The sequence below is a fragment of the Mirounga angustirostris genome, unplaced genomic scaffold (assembly GCF_029215605.1).
Source record: "Mirounga angustirostris isolate CCGP_5_RB_7025 unplaced genomic scaffold, mMirAng1.0.hap1 SCAF_4, whole genome shotgun sequence".
NCBI lineage: Eukaryota > Metazoa > Chordata > Mammalia > Carnivora > Phocidae > Mirounga > Mirounga angustirostris.
This window is the reverse complement of record NW_026991712.1, coordinates 157,167,050-157,188,945: the sequence shown is the minus strand read 5'-3', so window position 1 is coordinate 157,188,945 and position 21,896 is coordinate 157,167,050. Positions and strand designations below refer to the sequence as shown.

Genomic DNA, 21,896 nt, shown 5'->3' with positions numbered 1-21,896 from the left:
TAACGAGACAGTTCTTTGCCTAGTAAGATGGTTCAGAAGGCAGGTCCCCGTGGAGTACACCACCGCCCTCCGCCCTAAATATGCTGAGCAGGGGCGACTGACGGACTGCGTGGTCCCTCCAAGGTGACTGCTCCGCCAAAACGGACGCTCTTTGAATGCATACGTTTAAGTCCGTTCCAGAAACCCTCGCTGTGCCGAGAGTACACGGCCATCGTAGAAAACAGGGCTCAATCCGCAGTCTAAGGTCACAAGGACCACATTTAAAACAGGGAGAGAGGAAGGCCTTCCCTCCACATGAGGCTAAGGTGTCGTCGGGTCCCCTTTCAAGCCCCCGGATCAGGCGTTTGGTAGTCCCCTTCCTTCGGCCAGGACCTAACCCTGGACGTGAGGCCCGCCCGCCCGCGTTGCAGCCTCGTGAAAGTCATGTTCACTCTGCCCGTCCTCTCGGGTACTCTATGGTTCTCGTGGTGCCTCTACTCTAATTCTAGTTCCGGTCTCTATGGCGGCGGCGGAGGCAGGAACGGTTGTAGGTCGGCCGAATTAGCCGCCTAAGAGCCAATGAGAGTAGAGGAGTGATAAAGTATTAGCCAATAGAGGCCAGGAATCGGGGTCAGGTGGTGAGATTGACAGCACTGCTGGCCAGTGAACGATGCTTGGGGCGGGTCGATCGCAGGGCTTATCCCGCCCGTCCCGCCATTCTCGCTAGTTCGATCGGTAGCGGGAGCGGAGAGCGGACCCCAGAGAGCCCTGAGCAGCCCCACCGCCGCCGCCGGCCTAGTTACCATCACACCCCGGGAGGAGCCGCAGCTGCCGCAGCCGGCCCCAGTCACCATCACCGCAACCATGAGCAGCGAGGCCGAGACCCAGCAGCCGCCCGCCGCCCCCCCCGCCGCCCCCGCCCTCAGCGCTGCCGACACCAAGCCCGGCACCACGGGCAGCGGCGCAGGGAGCGGCGGCCCGGGCGGCCTCACATCGGCGGCGCCTGCCGGCGGGGACAAGAAGGTCATCGGTGAGGGCCGGACGGGGACGGGGGTGGGGCCGTAGGGAAGCCTGGCGGCGGAACCGTTACCCGAAGCGGGGCGAGCCGGCGGGCGCGCGGCCGGCGGGGACCGACTCGGTGGCGCGCGGCCGCCCCTCCCCCAACCTCCCCCCTCGCGCCCTCGCAGACGCCGGCCCGCCCCGGTCCGCGTGCCCGGCTAGCGCGCGCGCGCGCGCCGCCTCTCGCGCCCCTTGCGGACCCCGCGCCCCTCCCCCCGGGCGGCCGCGCGCCGCCGACCGCGTGTGCGGCGGGGTCCCTCCCCTCCCCGGCGGCCGCGTGCGCTCAGGCCCGCACGCCGTTGTTCCGTCCCCCAAGCTCGCTCCCTTCCGCGTGTACCCTGAGGGCGCGGCGCGCCGCCTACGCAGGCCCGAGTGGGCCGGGCGCTTCCCGTTCCCTCACGTGCTCCCCGCCCAGCAGCCGCGCCCGCCCGCCGGCTCCGCGGCCCGGGCCTGCCTGCGGGCCTCCGCCGCCCCGAGCGCACCCACGTGTGCTGTGGGGCCCGCGCGCGGCCTCGGAGGGGAAAGGCTGTCAGGTGGTCGCGGGCCGCGGCGGAGCGCGCGCGGGCCGGGTACCCAAGCGTGGCGGGTTTAAGAAAGGATGTCTGGTAATCGTGGGTTTTTTGTGTGTTTTTTTTTTTTTTTCCTCCAGCAACGAAGGTTTTGGGAACAGTAAAATGGTTCAATGTAAGAAACGGATATGGTTTCATCAACAGGTGAGATGACCGCCACCGTAGTCTCCGTCCTACCTTTTGCATGCTCTGCTCCGTGGGTAGGCTCTGCGGACTTGGAAGGGTGTAAGCATGTGTAGCTTGTTATTTCTTGGTAGTGAGATTTTGCTTTCCTTGAAGACTGAAGGGATTAAGAATTTAGACAATCTATAGAGAGGGTCTTTGTTTTGCAGCTAAATATTAATCTAAAACCAGTTTGATAGTCGTCTTAGGTACGGAGCAATTTAAAAGGCAAGTGCAGTGAGTGAGCCAACTCTTAACAGGGCAAACTGAGGAGACTGGGACCTAGTCTGATTCTCAGGCGCATTTTTATCCTTGTCACTCTTTTATACGTTATTGAAATTGATAGTGAAAAACGTGATGTGACCCACTGATAAGTGTATATATAGGTTATATCTAACACCTTAACCTTTAGAGGTAACAAGATTTGATAGTGCAAGATTTGTCATCTTGACTGTTAAGGTTAGAGCACCTTTGTTTAACGTTTCAATGTATGCTGTCTTGAATGCTTTGGATAAATTTCCCATTAGGACTACAGTAGTTTTTATTTGTTCCTGCAGTCGCATCTGGAAGAAATTGCCTTTCTCCTTCTGTTTTTATTTCTCATACTTTTTTGTTCCTATCTTTAGGATTAGTCCTTAGAATCGTTTGTAGCAATAGTAATGGTAACGTGCAGTTCTACACACTGTACTCTTCTTCGTGGTCTCCCTTGTGAGCCGGGCATCATTTTCAAGATGGCTGCCAAGCAAGGCTACTAGTGCAGTTGCATATGGGTGTAGAGCATGATGTGTGCTCATAGCATATTGGCCTTACAGGTGGCATAGTGTCATCTTGGTGTTTTCTTAAATTCTTACTTTAGAAGGCATTAAACAACCAGATGTTTTAAAAGAACACCTAAGAGTAAGACATAATGCTGAATGCATGTGAAATAGACACTACTGCAAGAAACCAAGAGGGCAAGATCAAGCTTAAAGACAGACCTAATTGGCTGATGAAAACCTTTCATTACTCAACCATGAAGTAATTGTGGAAATGTTCAAAGCAGAAGAGATTGTAAGCATTTGATGGTCTGTTTTCCACGTTTGCAATTGTGGGGAAACATTGTTTCTTCCAAAATCTTTGGGAATCTTCCATCTACTCTTAACACTGCTTTTGTGACATACCAAGGTTACATTTTTCATCAGTTTTTTAATAATGGGTTACTAGTGATGAAGGAAGGGAATGCGTGGGTGCTTACATTTGACCACTTCTTAGTTGATCTCTGAATGTTAGCACTTCCCTCTGACTCTCCTTACTGTCCTAACCCTTAAACCAATAGTTTTCAAATTAAAGTAGGCTTATTATCCTGGAAGGTTGTTAAAAAAATACAAATTCCTGAGTTCTTCCCCTTCCCAGCCTGGATTCATTGGGTCAGGGGTACATTTTTAACAAGAATTCCAGGTGATTATGTCTGGTGGGCCATACCTTGAAAAACACTGCCTTTAATCCTTTACCCAATGTAATGCTGGTGTACACATTAGAAGGGACTGTAATTTGCAGCTTTTCTGTGGTAAGATTGTAGTTTGTATGTGCTTTAGATATTGTACCATGTGCCTTATGTTTTGCTGCATTTTGTTAAATGGACAGAGGTTATGATTTTTGAAGTGAACAATTGATAATCTAAAAGTAGTTTATTTACATACTCTAAATTATTTTAGGAGATGCCATTCCTTGACTTTCTCTTTTCTAACTTGGAATCAACCCTATTGGTTGTCCTCCAGGGCAAGTTAAATGTAAATTGACTTTTGATGATCCTTTGGACTGTCCTAACCTCAACTATTTTGTCACGTTAACTGATTTAAATGTGCTTTGTGTTTCTAAACTGGTTATTTCAGTGATTTTAAGTCACTGTAAAATGTGACTACAATTAAGTCCAGGAGAGGTTTGCCTTGATTAAGGGAAAATGTGGGTCTTAAAAAACTATAATCTGGTAGTTTGCAAGTTGGTTGGGTGTGTAGGCACTTGGCTCTTGGTGGGGGTTTGGGGGGAAGCAGACACATGCTGCTTCTGTAGAAAGGAGAGGATGTAGTGTTTGAGATGATTGCTGTGACTATAATTTTAACCTTGGAGTTCTCTGAATTATATTATGGTCCTTAAGATTTTTGTAATGAAAACAGAAGATAATTTTTATATAAACTTTGATTTTAAAGAAACGTATTTTCGTTGTAAATGTTTTGATCTAAATTACTACCTGTGAAAATAATGTAGCCTTATCAGAATTATTTTTTAAAGGATTTTCTTCTGATGTTTTCTTGGGTAAGAGGTGTTAAGTAAGAGTGTAGAGTTTAGACCATCAAACATTTTGGCTACAGAATCTAAGAATTCTGACAGATTCATGGTTAGTCCTTCAGTATGCTGTGTCTTGAAAACAGTAATTGGATTATGTTACTAGAGGGGTTTATTAACACCCCCCCCCATTTCATTTTATTATGAAAAGCTTCACTCAAAACTGTTGAAGATGTCATTAGAAGGATGCCACAGGGGTCAGTGGTTTCAGGGTTTGGTTCTCTGCTTTTTAAGTCTGGAAACCTGATTTTGTCTTTTGCTTCCTTCTTTTGAGGATAATCCATGCTCATCAAATTTCGTGAAAAGTTGGCATGAATCAGTAACAGTTTTAACAGTTTTTCATTGAGACATGCGTCTTTCATAGTGACCACATAGGAATGCTTCTCTGTTCTCCGGAGTACTTAGAGTTTTGGGGTGGGCAGGGAATTTGGAGCAAAGAGAATCCAATAGGGCAGAGGACATAGACTGGTGACCTACTAACTGAACTACCCCCAGATGTTTTGTTTGGATAACACAGTATCTTAGAAAGAATTGGAATGAATTGTTGCTGTTTAAAATTAGGGAGATAATCTCCAAAATGTTCAGATTACCATCTTTTTAAGATCTGAATTTTAGCTTTGGGGCCTGAAGTCCCATGTAAATAAAATCAGATGGCCACGAGTATTATTGCCATCTTTCAGTGGGGCATACATTCTCTTATTTGCCATCTTTCAATGGGGCATACATTCTCTTATTTACCACAGTATGTCAGGTCTGGTTTTCTCCTGTTGTTGACCTCCCTGCCTGCTCTTCCTGCCTGGCCTGTGCATTTGAGTTTATTACGCATGGTCCAAGAAAAGGTATAATAAACTAAGCCACGGAAGGGTTTAGCTATCTTTAGGAAAAATACCTAGTTGTGGCTGTCAGATTTAGTTCTTTTGGGGATTCCCTGTGTATGTAACTGATGAAGGTGACTTCCTGGACACAGTGGTGACACATAAAAAAGTAGCTAATGTTTCTCAAGTGCTTAGACTAGACATTATTGTAAATGCTTTACGTGAACTAGGCCGTTTAATCCTCAAAATCTGAGGTGTCAATACTATACTGAGACGCAGAGAAGTTGAGTAACTTGCCTCGGGAAGCGTGGGAAGTGGCAGAGCTAAGGTTTGAACTCCCATTTTCTGCCTTGGAAGTTTGTTCACTAGCTGCTGTTACACTGTCCCTGAAAGTAGGCCCTGGTCCTCTTCAGTATGGTTGGTGTCCACGGTTACAGATACTTTCTTAGGGTGGCTATTCTTTAGCCATCAAGAGACTTTTCCTAGATGATACCTAGCAGTCACTGGAGCTCCTGTGTGCTGACTTACTAGTTCCCCAGATTTGAAAAACTTTGCTTTTTGCACTGCCTATTACATGTAGTTAGGTAGTGCTGTAACAGAGTTTAGTGTGCAGATTTGCTTTATAAATTAAAAGGACTTCCTTAATATAGCTAATGCTGGGATGCAATTGAGCTATTAAAGGAGAGAGCCTTTGACCCTTATCTCACTTGTGAATCTTTTAATTTTGTCTTTGTGTGACCTGCAAGCTAAGAATGGATTTTCTTTTTAAGGGTTGTTTAAATAAGAATATGTGACAGACATGGCCTAAAATATTTACTCCCTGGGTCTTAGTTTTAAAAATTTGTAGACCTGTCGGAGAGTGATTGCCAAGTCTCCTGGACTATTAAATTAAAATCAGACTGAACTTGATCACAAATGGTAAGGTTATCTCTAAATTATAAAAGGCATGGATGGTCTATAACATAATTGACTAAATGCTGTGGCACTAGGGAAGACTTGGTAGTGTGCTATTAAGGAAGGATGGGTGGGTGAAAGCATAAAAAAATGATACCTAAGTAGTCCCCAAGTCACGGTGTATCATTGGCAGTCTTGAAAAGCACTGTTATTGGTTGTTGGTTTGGGTAGGGGTTGTTTTTGTTTTGATTCCAGAACTGAGGCTCTTCAGGCAGTGACTTCCATACAAGGCACTTTAGGATTAATTTGCATGCTGGTTGTGTTAGCTACTGATCTTAAGTTGGCCAGAAGTCATCCTTGTTGACCAAGTCACTGATATGTAAAAGCTTTTCATCTTGAAATCTGGAGTAGAGAACTAGCTTACTTACCTTCTGTTTTCCAAGTATTGGGGCTGTTATTGCTGTTTTCCACCCTTCAGTCTTAGCCCTTGGAAGCCTCTACAGTCCAGCTCACTGAGGCAGAATGATAGAAAGTAATGTGGGAAATAGTGTGCCTGCTGGCCATAAGAAGTGTTTAATAGAAAACAAGTAAAAAGATAAGTAGGGTTTATTATGGCCATGTGCAGAACTTGGGAATTGGTGTCTGGATGCTTTGGGTTATAGAGTATATATGGATGCTAAATCCTAGAGGTTTTTATGACTTAGAATTAATAATTTGTGCAGTTGGGCAATTTAAGCTGTTAAAAGGGCTTGGTGTGGTTCTGCAACAAGATAATAGCATAAGAGCATTTAGTTATGGGTAGGTGAGCTTATATGTTAGGTTTCACTTAAGGCAATGCTGTGGTCTGGCAAAAAAAGGTTTCCTAAAATTTTAGGACATTTTGAGACACTTTAATCTGGATAAATTTAGTACTATAGGAGTTGAGTGTTGGCTACACTTTTTTTTATCTTCATTGTACTACATTAGGAACTTTTAAGAGACTTCTATTTGTAAATCCCAGCAGGATTTCTTTTTTCTTTAGCATTTTCCAAACTTCAGATGGTAACTCCTTTTTTTCTTCAGCCTCCCGCTGTGATTCTTTTTTCCTTGAAGTCCATACTGTGTCCTCATTTGCTGAATAAGGACGATATTAGTAGTTAGGTGAGAAAACCTGAGAGGTGGAGTTTTTATGAAAATTTTTCAGTATAAATAATGCACTTAAGAAGTGGGGTAGAAGAATACAGCAGAAAGCATACACCCGAGTGCAGGAAAACAGGAGGACTGTGCTGTATGGAGTGACACTGTTAGAATATTGTAGGCCTGTGCTGTCCAGTAAGTACAGTAACCATTAGACTTGTATGGAAACATGGTTCTTACATCTGAGAAACAGCATTTTTTTTTTAACTTGAATTTTAAAACTGATACCCAATTTAGTGTTTGTTTTGAACCACTTTCTTATGAACAGCTTGCATTTGTGAACCTACTTTTCAGAAGTGTAAAATATAGAGCAGATTATGAGGGCTTAGTATGAAAAAAGAAAATACTTCAGTTTTTTATATTGTTCATGTTTAAATGGTAAAACTAATTCTACCTGCTTTTACTTTTTTTTATTGTGGCCATTAGAAAATAAACCTAGATATAGATTTCCCCCTGCTATCCAAAAGTAGTGCATTCCTGTGAAACCTCTCATGCAAGTGAAGTGGTATCAAGTGAACTTTAAGGTAACAGGACGAACCTGTATCGAACTTGGATTTTATATCTTTTGGACAGCAGTACTAGGCACTGGGCTGCCAGTAAAAATAATGTCTCAAGTGGCAGCAGTATGGATGGGCTTGGGTTTGATTATAGTGTGGTCTTTAGGTAAGTATTGTTTCATCGCCATTGTCCAAATAAGGCGACTTGCCCCAGATGGGGTGCGTCGTAATGGGGATAGCCAGGATTCTAACCTTGGCTCCAGTGCTTCTAGTAAGGAACGCTGAACCACTGCTCTGTATTATGTGTACTGCCTGCTCTTTCCTCTTCCTCCTTTCTGATCAGTGGGACTTAACATACTACAATATGTGGAAAACAGGTTTTGGTAATTCAGCTGCTGCATTGGATCAAAGGTGGTGGCCTTCTAGGTTGAAATATTTGAGGATAGGCCATGTCTTATTTTTATTAGTGGTGCTTAGCACAGTTCCTAGCTAGCTAGCTGCTTTTTAAAGATTTATTTGTTTATTTTTGGGGTGGGGGGAGGGGGACAGGGAGAAGGGAAAGAGAATCTTAAGCAGACTCCATACTCAGCACAGAGCCCAACACAGGACTGGATCTCATGACCCTGAGATCACAACCTGAGCTGAAACCAAGAGTTGCACACATAACCGACTGTGCCACCCAGGCACCCCTAGCTAGCTAGCTTACTTATTACTATACCAGTCTGCCCTGTCCGTGATTTTCCACCCTCGGTAAAGTTAGAAGTATGTCTGTTGGTTGTCAGCATATACCACAAAAGGTAAGGTGCAGTACTTAGGAATGTCTCTGTTCTTCCTTACTACATTAGTAATAGCTAGTTTTTTATTTTGTTTTGTTAGTTTTTTTTAAGATTTTATTTGATTGAGAGAGAGCAAGAGAGGGTACAGAGGGAGAGGGAGAAAGTGGACTCCCCGCTGAGGAGAGAGCTTGACGCAGGGCTCTATCCCAGGACCCTGAGATCATGACCTAAGCTGAAGGCAAACGCTTAACTGACTGAGCCACCCAGGTGCATCCCAATAGCTAAAGGTTTAAAATATACTTCTTGATGATCCATTTTGATCAGCTTATTTTATTTTTTAAAGATTTCACTTATTTGAGAGAGCACGAGCAGGGGGGAGGGGCAGAGGGAGAAGGAGAAGCAGACTCCCCATGGGCAGAAAGCCCCACATGGGATCAGTTCCAGGACCCTGGGATAATGACCTGAGCTAAAGGCAGACACTTAAATGACTGAGCCACCCAGGTACCCTGGTCAGCCTGTTTTAATTGCTGCTTTTCCCTCTTCAGTAAGATCTCTCGTAGCCATGAGCATGCATTTTTCTCCAGTATTACTATAGATAGGGGTCAAGAAATTACCACTCAGCATCTGTTTTTATATGGCTTGTGAGCCCAAAATGGTTTTTACACTGGGGGAGGAGATACATAGGAGAACCTTGGTCTCATTAAATCAAATAGCTGTGTAATGAAAGTGAGGATGTAGGGGTGCTTGCCCTTTGTTGTTGTCCTCCCAAAAAATGGAGAGACCATATTGCTGTAAGTTGCCTCAAGAGCTGAAAATGTGAAGATTCTGAACTGGTCCTTTTTGAGTTTTTAAAATAGTAAAGATCAGGGCCTGTGGAGTCAAATTATACCACTGAGCAGATGAACACGTACTTCATTTTCCTAATGTATGGAAAGGGTTATGATAGTGTCTACCTCAGGATTGTGAGGATTGAATGGTATGTATAGTTAAAGCATTTGGAACAATATCTGGAACTTAAATCCTCAGTAAGGTAAGCTGTTGTATCCAATTTTGCAGATGAGACAGCTTTCCAAGGTTGCACAGCTGTTAATAGTGGAATGAGGACTAAAAATTGGGTTTCCTTTTAGCAGTACCTTGAATTTCTGCATAGTCACTTAAATTGTAACTAGATTGATTTAATGCATCCAGATTATAGTGTTCTATCTAGGCTAAAACTGCATTTCTTTGAGCGGTCGTCAAGTTTTTTCCTAAAATCGAGATACGCTTTGGCCATGTTAATTCCCTAATAGGTTGGCTGGTTGTCAACATTGTAAGTGAGTGCTGTTGTCTGGCACATCATTAATGAACCTTTTATTGGTTTCTACATATCTTTGTACCCACGGAACATCTTAAGCTGTCTTTCAGGGGATGCATTGTGTGTATTATTGCCTACCTTGTACTGTTTTAAAGAAGATTGTTCTAGGGATGCCTGGGTGGCTCAGTCGGTTGGGCATCTGCCTTGGGCTCGGGTTGTGATCCCAGGGTCCTGGGATGGAGCCCCACATTGGGCTCCCTGCTGAGCAGGGAGCCTGCTTCTCCCTTTCCCCCTGCTTGTGTTCTCTCACTATCTCAAATAAAAATCTTTTAGAGAAAAAAGATTGTTCTAACTACTAGATAAATAGTTGGTAAATTTTCTAATTCCTTTTACAACCTTGAAGTAAAATTTATAGATAACTACTTGTATTTCTTTTTATTGTAGTGTATAGTGTATATGTACATAGCTATTTGCAACTATATTAGAAGACATGGATAGTGCTACCACAGAGACCAACTGATAAATGATGTGTTGGCTACCCAGATACACAAGTGGCATTATCAATAAATGAAAATTTCTCTCCATGGAAGTTGCATTTTTTGTAAATTTAATGCATATTAAAACTGTAAAATACCAGATTCAAAACTCAAGTTATAATAAATGTACTTACATGAAAGTCCACTAGGATACCAAATAATTCTTTACCTAGTCCTCCAGCAAGCCTGACATCCTTCACCCCAATTATGGCAAATAGTGCCCATCTTCGGAACAACTTTAAACGGCCTATGGTGGTCAGCACTGCCCCTGTTGAGAGTTCCTTTTCTAGACTTTACCCACCTTTCCTGCTCTACCAGATTTTTGTTGCACTTCTCCTTAGGGCCCCAGGGTTTGGAATTCAGTCCCAGTGTTGGAGATGAGAATTTAATAGTGATGGCTATGAACTTTGTGGGATGCCTGTGGACCTATTTGACAGATAGGCATTGTGGCAACCATTAATTCCCTAGGTTTCCTAGTATTTAACTAGCTTTTAAAGGTCAGTTTTTAATCAGTTGCCTTGAGTAGCTTTTGCAGTATTCTGGGTGTTTGTAGATTTTTCTTTTGAAGATTTAAAATTCTGTTCCCATAAATGAAATGTCCTCATGTTACGATAATCCAAGCTATGTGGATTCTTTGGCGCATTTTTGTTGCTCCACGGTTCAGCAAGGAGCCAACAGTCAGTAAGCCAGTCCGTCTAGTTCATTGCAACCTTTGTTCCTTCTGTCATTAAACATTAGAACTCTTATTGAGCCCATTCTCTCTCTGACCTACTGGACAAAATGAAAAGGGCGGAGGAGGTTGATAAAGGTCTGGAAAATGGTTTCTCCTCCTGTGGATTTTGCTTATATAGTATCATCATCTTAACTGTGATGTCCTAGCTAAAATAAGTTCATTCTCCCATTCCATTTTTACCTCAAGAAAGCAAACCCTCAAATAAATTCCCTCACACATAGCCCCTTAATTTAGGCTTCCATCAGTCCCGGTCTGGGCTTCTAGAGTAGTTACTAGAACTAACTGGGCTCCTCTTGTATTTGAAATTTCTCTTAATAGCCACCAAATTTTAACATCTGATGTTATGGCATATTTGTCTACTCAAAAGCCTTTGGGACCTCCTCTGCCTACGTGGTGATCGTTTAGCCCCTATTCTTTATCCTCCCCCACCCACAACCATATTCCTCATGCTTCAGCCAGTTTGGACTCTGCTTGCATTGAATTTGCTAGTTGCTGCTTTACCCAGGTTTATGACCTCCTTTCTGTCTACCTCTGGAACATTTTTCTCATTTTCCAGTAAACTTCTTTAAGACTTAAGGGCAGATGTTTCCTCCTTTAACACTACTTTTGAAGTTGTAAAGCAGATATTTTCAACCATATTTCTTTAGCACAGTTTGACTAGATATTTAATGATTGCTGTAAAATGGTTTCTGATACGAAGTGAAGGGGTGTGTGTGCTAGTAGGAAACTGTCTCATTCATTTTCACCTCCTTAGTTCTCCAGTACAATGCTTGTTGCCACATGGATGGAGTAAGAGTGGTGTATGCTGGGAAGTTGGTAATGTTTGGTAGGATCATAAGGAGTGATAGTTGCTAGTCACTTAAACCTTCTTAATAGCCTTAATGGCTTAGTAGGTCACAGACTTTTTTTTAATCCTTCTGCAGGTAGTGAGGTTTACAACTGTTGGCAACTGCTTCCTCAAGAAAAATGAAACAAAAACTATGTTTCTGCTTTATATTTCCTGGTGACTGGTTGGCAGTCAGAAAGTCTTTAACAATAGGAAAAATAGGGAAGTGCACAAAGAACCACACTTACTCTTAACCTTTGGCAACATGAAGTGTATTGCATTTACTGACTTGTTCAACTTGGTTCTGTCTTGCAGGAATGACACCAAGGAAGATGTATTTGTACACCAGGTGAGTGCTCGTGTGAATGTTTACAATCCTAGTTTTAAGGGACGTGAGAAGAAAGAAAGGGGTGGATGTTATCTCAACTATTGTTCCTTGCAAAAAGGTTATTATATCCAACCAACCAACAATTTAGCTCCCACAGGAACAGTGGGAGCATGCTTAAATGTATACATTGAAACATCATATTGGCGGTTTACTTAATTAAGATAGATGTTTCAAATGGGTATTTTGTTAATAGCTCTGGCTTTTTTAAATGTGGAAATGTGCTCAACTCATACCAAATTTTAAAACCCAATTTCAGAGGAAGAAAAAAATCTCCATTAACCTAAACTTGAACTAATTTTGCTATAAACACACAGAACCTTTGGTGGGGTGTTTTCAAACACTGTCAGGTTTTTACCTCTCTGGTAAGGACAAATCACAATAATCGGGGAAAATAGGACTCAGCTGCAAAACATAAATTTGAAGTGAATGCTAGAACACCAGCAGAGTTAGCCTAGGTCCTTCTGTTTATTCTAAAGCACTTTGGGAATTATTTTTGAGAATTTTGGTTGGTTTGGAAAATTTATAAATCCTCACTAGTTTAGGATTGAGTGAAAAGGCAGTGTGACAAAAGTTGGTAATTTACTCATTAAATAATTAGATAGGCTTCAGTGTTTTAAGAGGAAAAAACTAACATGGGATTAGGTGCCATATGCTGAAATTTCACAAGTGCATTTAAGAAAAATATTTTGGGAAGTGAGCATTAAGGATTACTTTTATTAAAGCAAGCCACTACAGTGTAAACACTAATATCTCAAACTTAAGTTTATCTCATGGGCTCCGTTGGACTTCATTATCCTCACAGGTGTGCATTGGATAGGAAGAACACAGTTGTGTATGTATAGTTGTGTGCACTGCAGTTTTTTCACCAAGACCGTTATAATATTATCTTACATTGAAAATCACTCTAAGAACTTTTTAACCACTTTTTTGTACTTTTTATCCAGACATCAAAAGAGAGTTTTCACACTCAACACTGTTATTCAGGCAGGTGTGAGCTTGGATGGCAGCATACTTTTCTTAGGAAGGGCTATCTGAGGTTGGTGCTTTGTCGCTTTCTGAGATGTCCTATACAGCATTCAGTGGCAATCAAGGGAGCCAGGTCAATTTCTGGTATGTCCAAAACCTTATCAGAAAATCCCAGGGTCAAATATATAAGTATGGAAACATTTAAATTCTAAACATACGGGCACCTGGCTGGCTCAGTAGGAAGAGTTTGAGGCTCTTGATCTCGGGGTCATGGGTTTAGCCCCATTTTGGGTGTATAGATTACTTTTTTTTAAAAATGAACTTTAAAAAATTAATCCTAAACATAAATATAGGACTGCTTAATGTTATTTTTAAAACAAATGTTTTATAAAATTGAATGCCAACTCCTTTGTGTTCCTTACTTCTGCATGTTCAAAGGAATATGCACATTTAGGAACAAGAGACAGCAAGGCAGGTCAGTCTTGTTATTTGTCAGCACAAAAGGGTTTGGGGAGATTGGGGTGTTCTGAAGATGCTGACCAAAATATGTTCTTAGATTGTAATTATCCATACTTCTGCTATCCCCTATGACTGCAGGTAATTGAGAGTTGGCTATATATGGAAGGTATGAAAACTTTGTGACAGTTTAGATGACAGATGAGATCAATTATTTGGCTGAATGCATGTCACCCACTTGGTACTGACCCACAGGTGTCACCAATATGCTTTCCTCTTTATTTTGGAAGTGGTTCAACATTTAGTTGTTTCTTGGGACTTTGGATGCTCAGGTCTTAGTGTATCAAGGAGACTGCAGTTCTGGGCAACTTAGCTTAATTGGCTTCAGCTTTGTTGGTTGTCCTGCCTCCTATGGAATGGAAATGCATGAGTGATCCTGTAATGGATACTGCTGTGATGTAGTAGAATGAACACGGGATTTGGAGTCCCAAGACCTGGATTTAGAAAAGTCCATACTGTGCCACTTAAGCTGTGTGACCTTGGGCAAGTCACGTAACTTTTAAAAGCCTGTTTATTTGTAAAAAAGGAGTAATAATACCTCACATCATTGTCATAAAGAGATTGATCAGGTAATGCATGAAGGAACTTTATTATATTACACCCAAACGTGAGATGTTATTCTTCCCCCTTTTACTTAGTTGTAGCAGTCTAGAGAACAAGTAACAATGTGAGATTTATTGTATTCTGAGGAGGTAATAACCGACTATCCCGTGTGGTCAGATAATGTAAAGAGTGGCGCATAGTCAATACATGTGAATTGCATTTCCATTGAAGTATCACAGACCAGTTGGAAGGGATTTTGGTTGACATTTGTAATTGAGTTTGATATGGTTAACACAGGGACAAAGTTGGTTTGGTCAACTTTGAAGCATGCAAAACTAAACTCGCCTGTCATCTAAACTGGCCCTGTGTGGGGCTAGCTTCTACTATTAAGTGCAGTCTTTGGGGGATAGATGGATATCCTCATTTTGTTTAAAGCTACATATGATGCTTTTGCAAAAGGCATTTTTAAAAAATACATATTGTTGTGTCTTGAGTGTTAAATTACTTGCTTTAGTTTGGAAAATGCTGGGGCCTTGTAAGATCAGAGCATTTTGGTTGAGGTTGGGGGTACATTGGTCCCTGTTTTCCTAAATTTATTGACGGTTTGGTCTTATTTAAAGCTAATTTTAAGTGTATATCCAAGCTAAAATAATATTGACTCTGGTACATTTTGAATGAAAAAGCACATTATTCTCCCCTGTTAATCTATTTTTGGAATGTGATATTACTAGACTGCCATAAAGAAGAATAACCCCAGGAAGTACCTTCGCAGTGTAGGAGATGGAGAGACTGTGGAGTTTGATGTTGTTGAAGGAGAAAAGGTGAGGATGCTTTTTGTGTAAAGGTTTGACTTCAGTATGGAAATATTTTGGAGATCTCATCCGTTAGGATGGTGGCTCTAATGTGGATGGATGGGTCAGGTGACCACATGAACACAGGTGCATCAAGCCTAATGTGCTGGCTGCAGTTAGAGGGCAATCTCTTCAGAACAGTGAGGAACTGATATTTAATCATTTCTATGCACCCCTGGCCACATAGACCCTTTTTTATTTGTTTTGTGTAAATTTTATTAAGTGTACTTAATTCTGTTGTCACTGTCAATATATGATGGCTTTTGTAGGGTGCGGAGGCAGCAAATGTGACAGGCCCTGGTGGAGTTCCAGTGCAAGGCAGTAAATATGCAGCAGACCGTAACCATTATAGACGCTATCCACGTCGCAGGGGTCCTCCACGCAATTACCAGCAGAATTACCAGAATAGTGAGAGTGGGGAAAAGAACGAGGGATCGGAAAGTGCTCCCGAAGGCCAGGCCCAACAGCGCCGGCCCTACCGCAGGCGACGGTTCCCACCTTACTACATGCGGAGACCCTATGGGCGTCGACCACAGTATTCCAACCCTCCTGTGCAGGGAGAAGTGATGGAAGTAAGTTTTCACCAAAAAGTAAAAGAATGAACAGCATGCAATAACTTTAAATAGGACTGCATTTTAAGCATTTTCTGGGTGTCTTCCCCTATATTGGAGCAATTAATCTAATGGGAAGCATTTTTTGATTTCTGAAAGATTATAGTATAATTATAGTTACTAGATGATTGATTTATTTTTAACTCCTGTATGCAGACTTTGGATTTGTCTGATTGGGTTTTTACTGTTACTGATTGAGTCAGCTTGATTGTCTTTTCAGGGTGCTGACAACCAGGGTGCAGGAGAACAAGGTAGACCAGTGAGACAGAATATGTATCGGGGTTATAGACCACGATTCCGCAGGTATGGTTTGTATTAAATTTCTCAAGCATATGTTAGGACTCAGCAGCATCATGCTTCTCCTGTAGCCTTTTGGAATCATTTTATTTGTTAACACTTAACATTTTCTTTTGTCAGATGCCAAAGAGGTGAACCCGAAGTCAGTTATCTTTGAGAGTGTGTTCTTTGCTGGCACTGGTTAAAAACAGCTTGTATAGATGAGGTCTACTTTATATACAGTTGTGGGTTCTCCCCCGCCCCCCCCAATGAGGTTATGGAATTTCAGTTTTTGTCTTGAACAGGTAAGAGAGTAGTTCAACCTGTGTTATATGTTTAAGACCTGCTTCATTGGGAGGGAGAAAGGTAAAGGTAAGCATTGCCTTTAAAGCATTAGGAGTATGTGAATTGCACCTTCATCATAAATGAAGAATCTATAGTGTCACCTCTGAGATGGCATAATTTTCCATTAATCACTTCTCAGTTTAGGTTTTTTTTGTCACCCTTAAGTTGCAGAATGAAATCACTCCAATAAAGTAGTAACTAGAGAAGAGTTCCATGAGCCAGACATGTTTAGTATATAAACGTTTGGTGTATTTGAGGCAATAGATACCCAGTCTGTCCCACAGTGGATGGATATAGTGGTGTTAACAGCTATTTCTTTTAAGGGTCTTTTTATTAAAGCATTGAGTCTCCAGATGTAATCCCTAAAACTAACGGGTTGTATACTTAAGGCAATACAGTAATAACTCTTAACTGATGATCACTTATGTAACAGCTTTAAATGTACAGACCCAAATAAGTTTTAAGAAATTCCTTACTGTAAAAGTATCCAAAATACAATATAGAAGTCTTTAAAATACATTGTGATTTTGTAAGCAAGGTTTCTGAACACACACACCCATGTTCAAAATACTTCAAGGAAGGTGGAGCAGTGAAGCTTTAGGAACTAGGAACCCAGCTGAGATTGCAGTATACATCGGTATATATGCATTGAGAGTTTTGCAGTAGCCAGTGTCTATAATTTCTTTTCTCGTTTCCAGTGATGTGTGTCGTGTCCTGAGTTTTTATTTCATGAAAATAGCCTGGAGTTCCAGCTCTGGTTCATTAAAATTTCCACCAAGAGATTGTGTTAGCCATGTGCTGGATGTTGGAGATCCAGTGGGGTTTTCCCTGTTGAGTGGGGAAGATTATTTTTGATGCTGACAGATGAGCTTTGTTGATCCTGAACTGAACTATTGTTCAAACTAGTTTTAAACCTAGACAGAGATACCTTGTTGAAACATTGCAAATAATATAACAACATCATTTTTTACAGTGATCAGTGTTTTTAAAATTGGTCTAAAATAGGCTCTCATGGCAGTCTATACATTACATCCATTGGTTCCAACAGCAGAAAATTTGGTTTACCTTTGTGTTACACTATAAAGCTGCTTACATTTTTGGGTTAGCTTCATTGATGTCTTTAAAAGCATGGGAATTTTTGTTGTTGAGTGCTTCAGTTTTGTTGTTTGCCTTTTAAGTTAGACGGAATAGTCTCATTTGAATGGATAGGCAAGTTGACAGTGCTAAATACAAAGTAAAAGGGAGGAGTGGTGTTACGAAAGTATTTTTGTTCGAGAAATTGGGCATATTCATAGGCTGAAAAATGGCAGCAGAAGACAGTTGGTAGAAAGTGACTGCTTAGAATTGTCTTCAGATAGGATAGGATTTTGTCCATAAGTGAGTGGTGGACCATTTGCTAAGAACTCTGGGTGTGTTGTATGTAAGAAGCCAAAGTATGTGGGCATTGGTGTGCTAGTGGAGTCAGAAGGAGAGGGAGAGGTAAGAGAAGAGGTGTGGGGAATTTGAGACAAAGATGTGAAATGATCTCTAGAAGAGAAAGGGGAAATGAAGTAATAGAATAATGGTTACAGGGTCCACCCAGCACGATTGTATTTTCCAGCCATTTTTGAGCAGCAGGCTCAGATTGAGCAGGGTTGAATTTGTCCAGCATTTGTTGATCCAAATGAAGATCCTGGGGTTGGGATTGGTCATAATTAATGGTGGGCTTTATACTTGGGTAAGAAGGGAGAAAAATATTAACGGAGAATGGGAGATAGAGTCATAGGATCACTGGATTATAAGCCCTAATGGAAATAAAGAATGGGAGAACAGGAAGGAATTAAACTAGGAGAAAAGGAAAAGGAGTGTTTGGAGAGTGCAATGCTTAAAATGGGGAGAACCCAGATAGAAAACAACTGGATAGGAGGTAAAGAATTTTAAATGCTCAGGTTATTTGGGGTTGTCAGGATAACTACAACAGGAAAAGGATAGTAAAATGGTATGTAAGATTTGAAAAGCTCAGAGTTTTAAAAAGAAGGGGAAATTGACTTTGAAGCGACAGTGGGGTGAAGCAGCCACACTTGAAGGCTTCGGGGAAGAGCCAGAAGAGTTTTGCCAAAGACTGGCTGTGAGGTCCCAAAACTAGGAACAGGGTTTCCGGAAAAGAGGAAGGGAATTAGTTGGAGCCCATGATGACCAATAGGTATAAAAGGCATGCTACTAATCTTGATGTTTCTGGGGTACTGTGATCGAAGAAAGGCCAAGAAAACCTCTGCTTTCTGACATAGTCACCAGCAAAAGCAATTCTAATCTTCCCTTGGTGATAGAAATCTTGACACTTTCTTTGGTCCTGAAATCTTTAATTTCAGGCTATTGAAACATAATATTGCTAGAATGTAAATTTGAAGTTTTTTCTAAGTGTACAACTCTGGATTTTAGTATTCACGCAGTTATGCAACCATTACCACTATCAGATGTTTTCACTCCTTCACCCGCCCTGAGCCAGAAAAATACCCTTGTGTCCATTAACAGTTACTCATTTCCCTGTACCCCAGCCCCTGGCTACTACCAGTCTGCCTTTTCTGGATAAATCAGGGTCCACTGCATGGATGTCCTGTTTTGTTTCTTCCTTAGTAAGCTAATGGGCACTTGGATTGTACATCTTTGTTACTGGTAATCAGGAAATGGATACTTTCTTGGGTGTATAGACCTCTGAGTGGAACTGCTGGGTCACATTGACTCTTTAATATTTTGAGGAATTGCCGGGCTATTTTCCAAAGCTGCTGCACTGTTACCTTCCCACCAGCAACGTATGAGGGTTCCAGTGTCTCCACATCCTCACCAACACTGGTGGTTTTCTGATCTTTTGATTATGGCCATCTTGGTGTGGGTATGAAGTGGTCTCTGTTTTGAATTGCATTTCCTTACTGACCATTGGTTGCTGTGTCTTTTGATTTATATAGAGAGAGCATCTTTTGTTTTTTGATATCATGCCTTTTTAGCAAGTGCTCATCTATCGGTAAAGGATTAGTAGCGCTTGTTCCCAAACCTGGTTACCATGGAGCCCATTTAAAATGACTGATCAAAGTGTCTGGTGGTGTGCGACTTCTAGTAGTTTCAGGATTAATTTTGTAATCGTTCTACTGTGAGTAAAAGTTGGCTAGTTCATAAAACCAGTTTTAAATGCCCATCTTCTAATTGACACTTCGAAATCCTTGCTCAGTTATCCCATTCGGTTTGTGAAATAGGAACCAAGTTTTGGAAAACAGGCCAGATACGGTGTTTAGTTGACTGACCCAAGTGAGAGCGTTGGTGGGTGGATTAAAGAATGAAGGTTTTATTTGTCGTTTCAACTTTGCACAATGTTCATTCCAGGGGTCCTCCTCGCCAAAGACAGCCTAGAGAGGATGGCAATGAGGAAGATAAGGAAAATCAAGGAGATGAGACCCAAGGTCAGCAGCCACCTCAACGTCGGTACCGCCGCAACTTCAATTACCGACGCAGACGCCCAGAAAACCCTAAACCACAAGATGGCAAAGAGACAAAAGCAGCCGATCCACCAGCTGAAAATTCGTCCGCTCCCGAGGCTGAGCAGGGCGGGGCTGAGTAAATGCCGGCTTACCATCTCTACCATCATCCGGGTAAGTAGGTGTAGGTGGCCTTCTGGCCTCTGACCAGTCATGGGTGGTGAAAAATCTCAGTTTATCAGGTAAGATGAGCCATTGTTATTTAGGTTGTCTTTCAGCCACAGTCCTCTTCAAATTACCTAGGTATATCCAGTTTGGGTCATGGCAAGTATTAGAGCCTTTTGTCAGCTGTTCTGAATGAAGTCTGTGATTTCACCAGTAAGCGGACGAGTCTTGCTATAACTTTACCCTAAGAAGAATGACGACATTGTGTTTATTTTCAAAAAGAGGTGGGATAGCTTACCAGAATTAATAACCTGCGTGGTGATGAGCAGTGTAGTCTCTTTGGGGGAAAGTGGCAGTTGACATTATATCAGTTCTAAAGGGATTCCTTTGCATTCAGTTTTTTACTTGATACTGAGAAGCATGTAATTGTCTCTGTTTGGCTTTGGAATTGTCATTTCCAGCCAGTGATACTTTTGGTTTTTTCCCCTCTATTATTTTCTGGGTGGCAAAAGGTCATCCAGAACCTGACAGTAGCCATTCTTGTCACAGAGCATTGTCCACCCCTGTTGGATCAGTGTCTTGTGATAAAGAAATAGATTTGTTAATACCTTCCCTACTTAGCTAATGTGATCTGGAGCAATTTGGTGTATACCAAGAACATCGTAGTCAATTGTGCAAGATAATCTTAAATTTATTTTAATTTTTAATTTTTTTTTTTTTTTCAGTTTAGTCATCCAACACGAAGAAATGAAGATGAAATTCCAGCAATAAGAAATGAACAAAAGATTGGAGCTGAAGACCTTAAGTGCTTGCTTTTTGCCCACTGACCAGATAAATAGAACTATCTGCATTATCTATGCAGCATGGGGTTTTTATTATTTTTACCTAAAGACGTCTCTTTTTGGTAATGACAAACGTGTTTTTTAAAAAAAAAAAAAAAAAAACCTGGTTTTTCTCAATACACCTTTAAAGGTTTTTAAATTGTTTCATATCTGGTCAAGTTGAGATTTTTAAGAACCTCATTTTTAATTTGTAATAAAAAGTTTACAACTTGATTTTTTCAAAAAAATCAACAAACGGCAAGCACCCGTTAATAAAGGTCTTAAATAATTGTCTTTGTGTATATTTCTGTCTTGTCTTAATTTTAGTTTGTAAGTCCTTAGGTAGCCATAGGACCCTTAGCTTAAACCTAGCAGCAGATAGATGGTACTCACTGGATTACTTGGAAATTTCCTTAAAATGTATAATTCTTTAAGTGACATACCTGTGGGCTCCTACTAAACATCAGAAAACATTTACTATGATAGAAAAGGCCATTTTCCTTTTCATAAGTTGTTTTTACTGAGGGACAGTGGTAAAGGGGAGAGGGCATGCTCTAGCATGCACTAATTGGATTCTAATCCCTACAAGCCACTTACTTCTGTCCTTGTGGAAGAGTTACTTCAGCCTGCCACAGAGCCTGGTTGTGCTCAGTAAACAGGCTCACTCTGATAACAGATGTAATACATATAGGAAGACTTTTGCTAAAGAATACGGAGGTTGGTGAAAATAATTTTGTGGTCTCAACTCCCTTCTAACCTAAACCTGTTCTGGTTATTCTTTTTTTAAAGATTTTATTTTTTGACAGAGACAGCGAGAGAGGGAACACAAGCAGGGGGAGTGGGATGGGAGTGGGAGTGGGAGAGGGAGAAGCAGGCTTCAGCCGAGCAGGGAGCGTGATGGGCTGGATCCCAGGACCCTGGGATCATGACCTGAGCTGAAGGCAGATGCTTAACGACTGAGCCACCCAGGAGCCCCTGTTCTAGTTATTTTTATACAATGTCTTGCTAGGTGTTCATTTGGGATCATCCTGGTCAGTTTTTTGGGCCCAGGGTGAAAAGTTGCTGGGGATTTAGAGGATACTTCCAAGAGTCTTGCAGTTCTGTGTAAATCCAGTTGGTGGTGCCCCTTTCCAGAACATGCTCAGAATTCACAACCAAGATTGCATTGCGCTGGTATATAAAGTATATTTTTTATAATTACATACCTAGGATATGTATGTATCATAGAAATAACAATATTGGTTAAATATCCACTACAGGTAGTCCTTTTCAAAATTTTGCATTATACCATACCACTTTTTAGGAAAGACGACATTGCTTTTGCTAACCA

At 41.6% G+C, this 21,896-nt stretch overlaps 1 protein-coding gene across 2 annotated transcripts; it reads left to right on the top strand.

Moving 5' to 3' along the window:
• The first annotated feature begins 693 nt into the window (after positions 1–693).
• YBX1 (Y-box binding protein 1) lies at positions 694–20,857 on the top strand. 2 transcript variants are annotated; one of them, XM_045897928.3, is made up of 8 exons: positions 694–1,009; positions 1,688–1,751; positions 11,954–11,987; positions 14,783–14,872; positions 15,172–15,474; positions 15,734–15,816; positions 19,489–19,754; positions 20,471–20,857. In XM_045897928.3, the coding sequence occupies exons 1-7, from the start codon at positions 844–846 to the stop codon at positions 19,721–19,723; spliced, it is 975 nt and encodes a 324-aa protein (XP_045753884.1). In that variant the 5' UTR covers positions 694–843; the 3' UTR covers positions 19,724–19,754; positions 20,471–20,857. The 2 variants fall into 2 exon arrangements, with proteins under 2 accessions (XP_045753884.1, XP_045753885.1); XM_045897929.3 differs by lacking the exon at positions 14,783–14,872.
• The last annotated feature ends 1,039 nt before the right edge of the window (positions 20,858–21,896 follow it).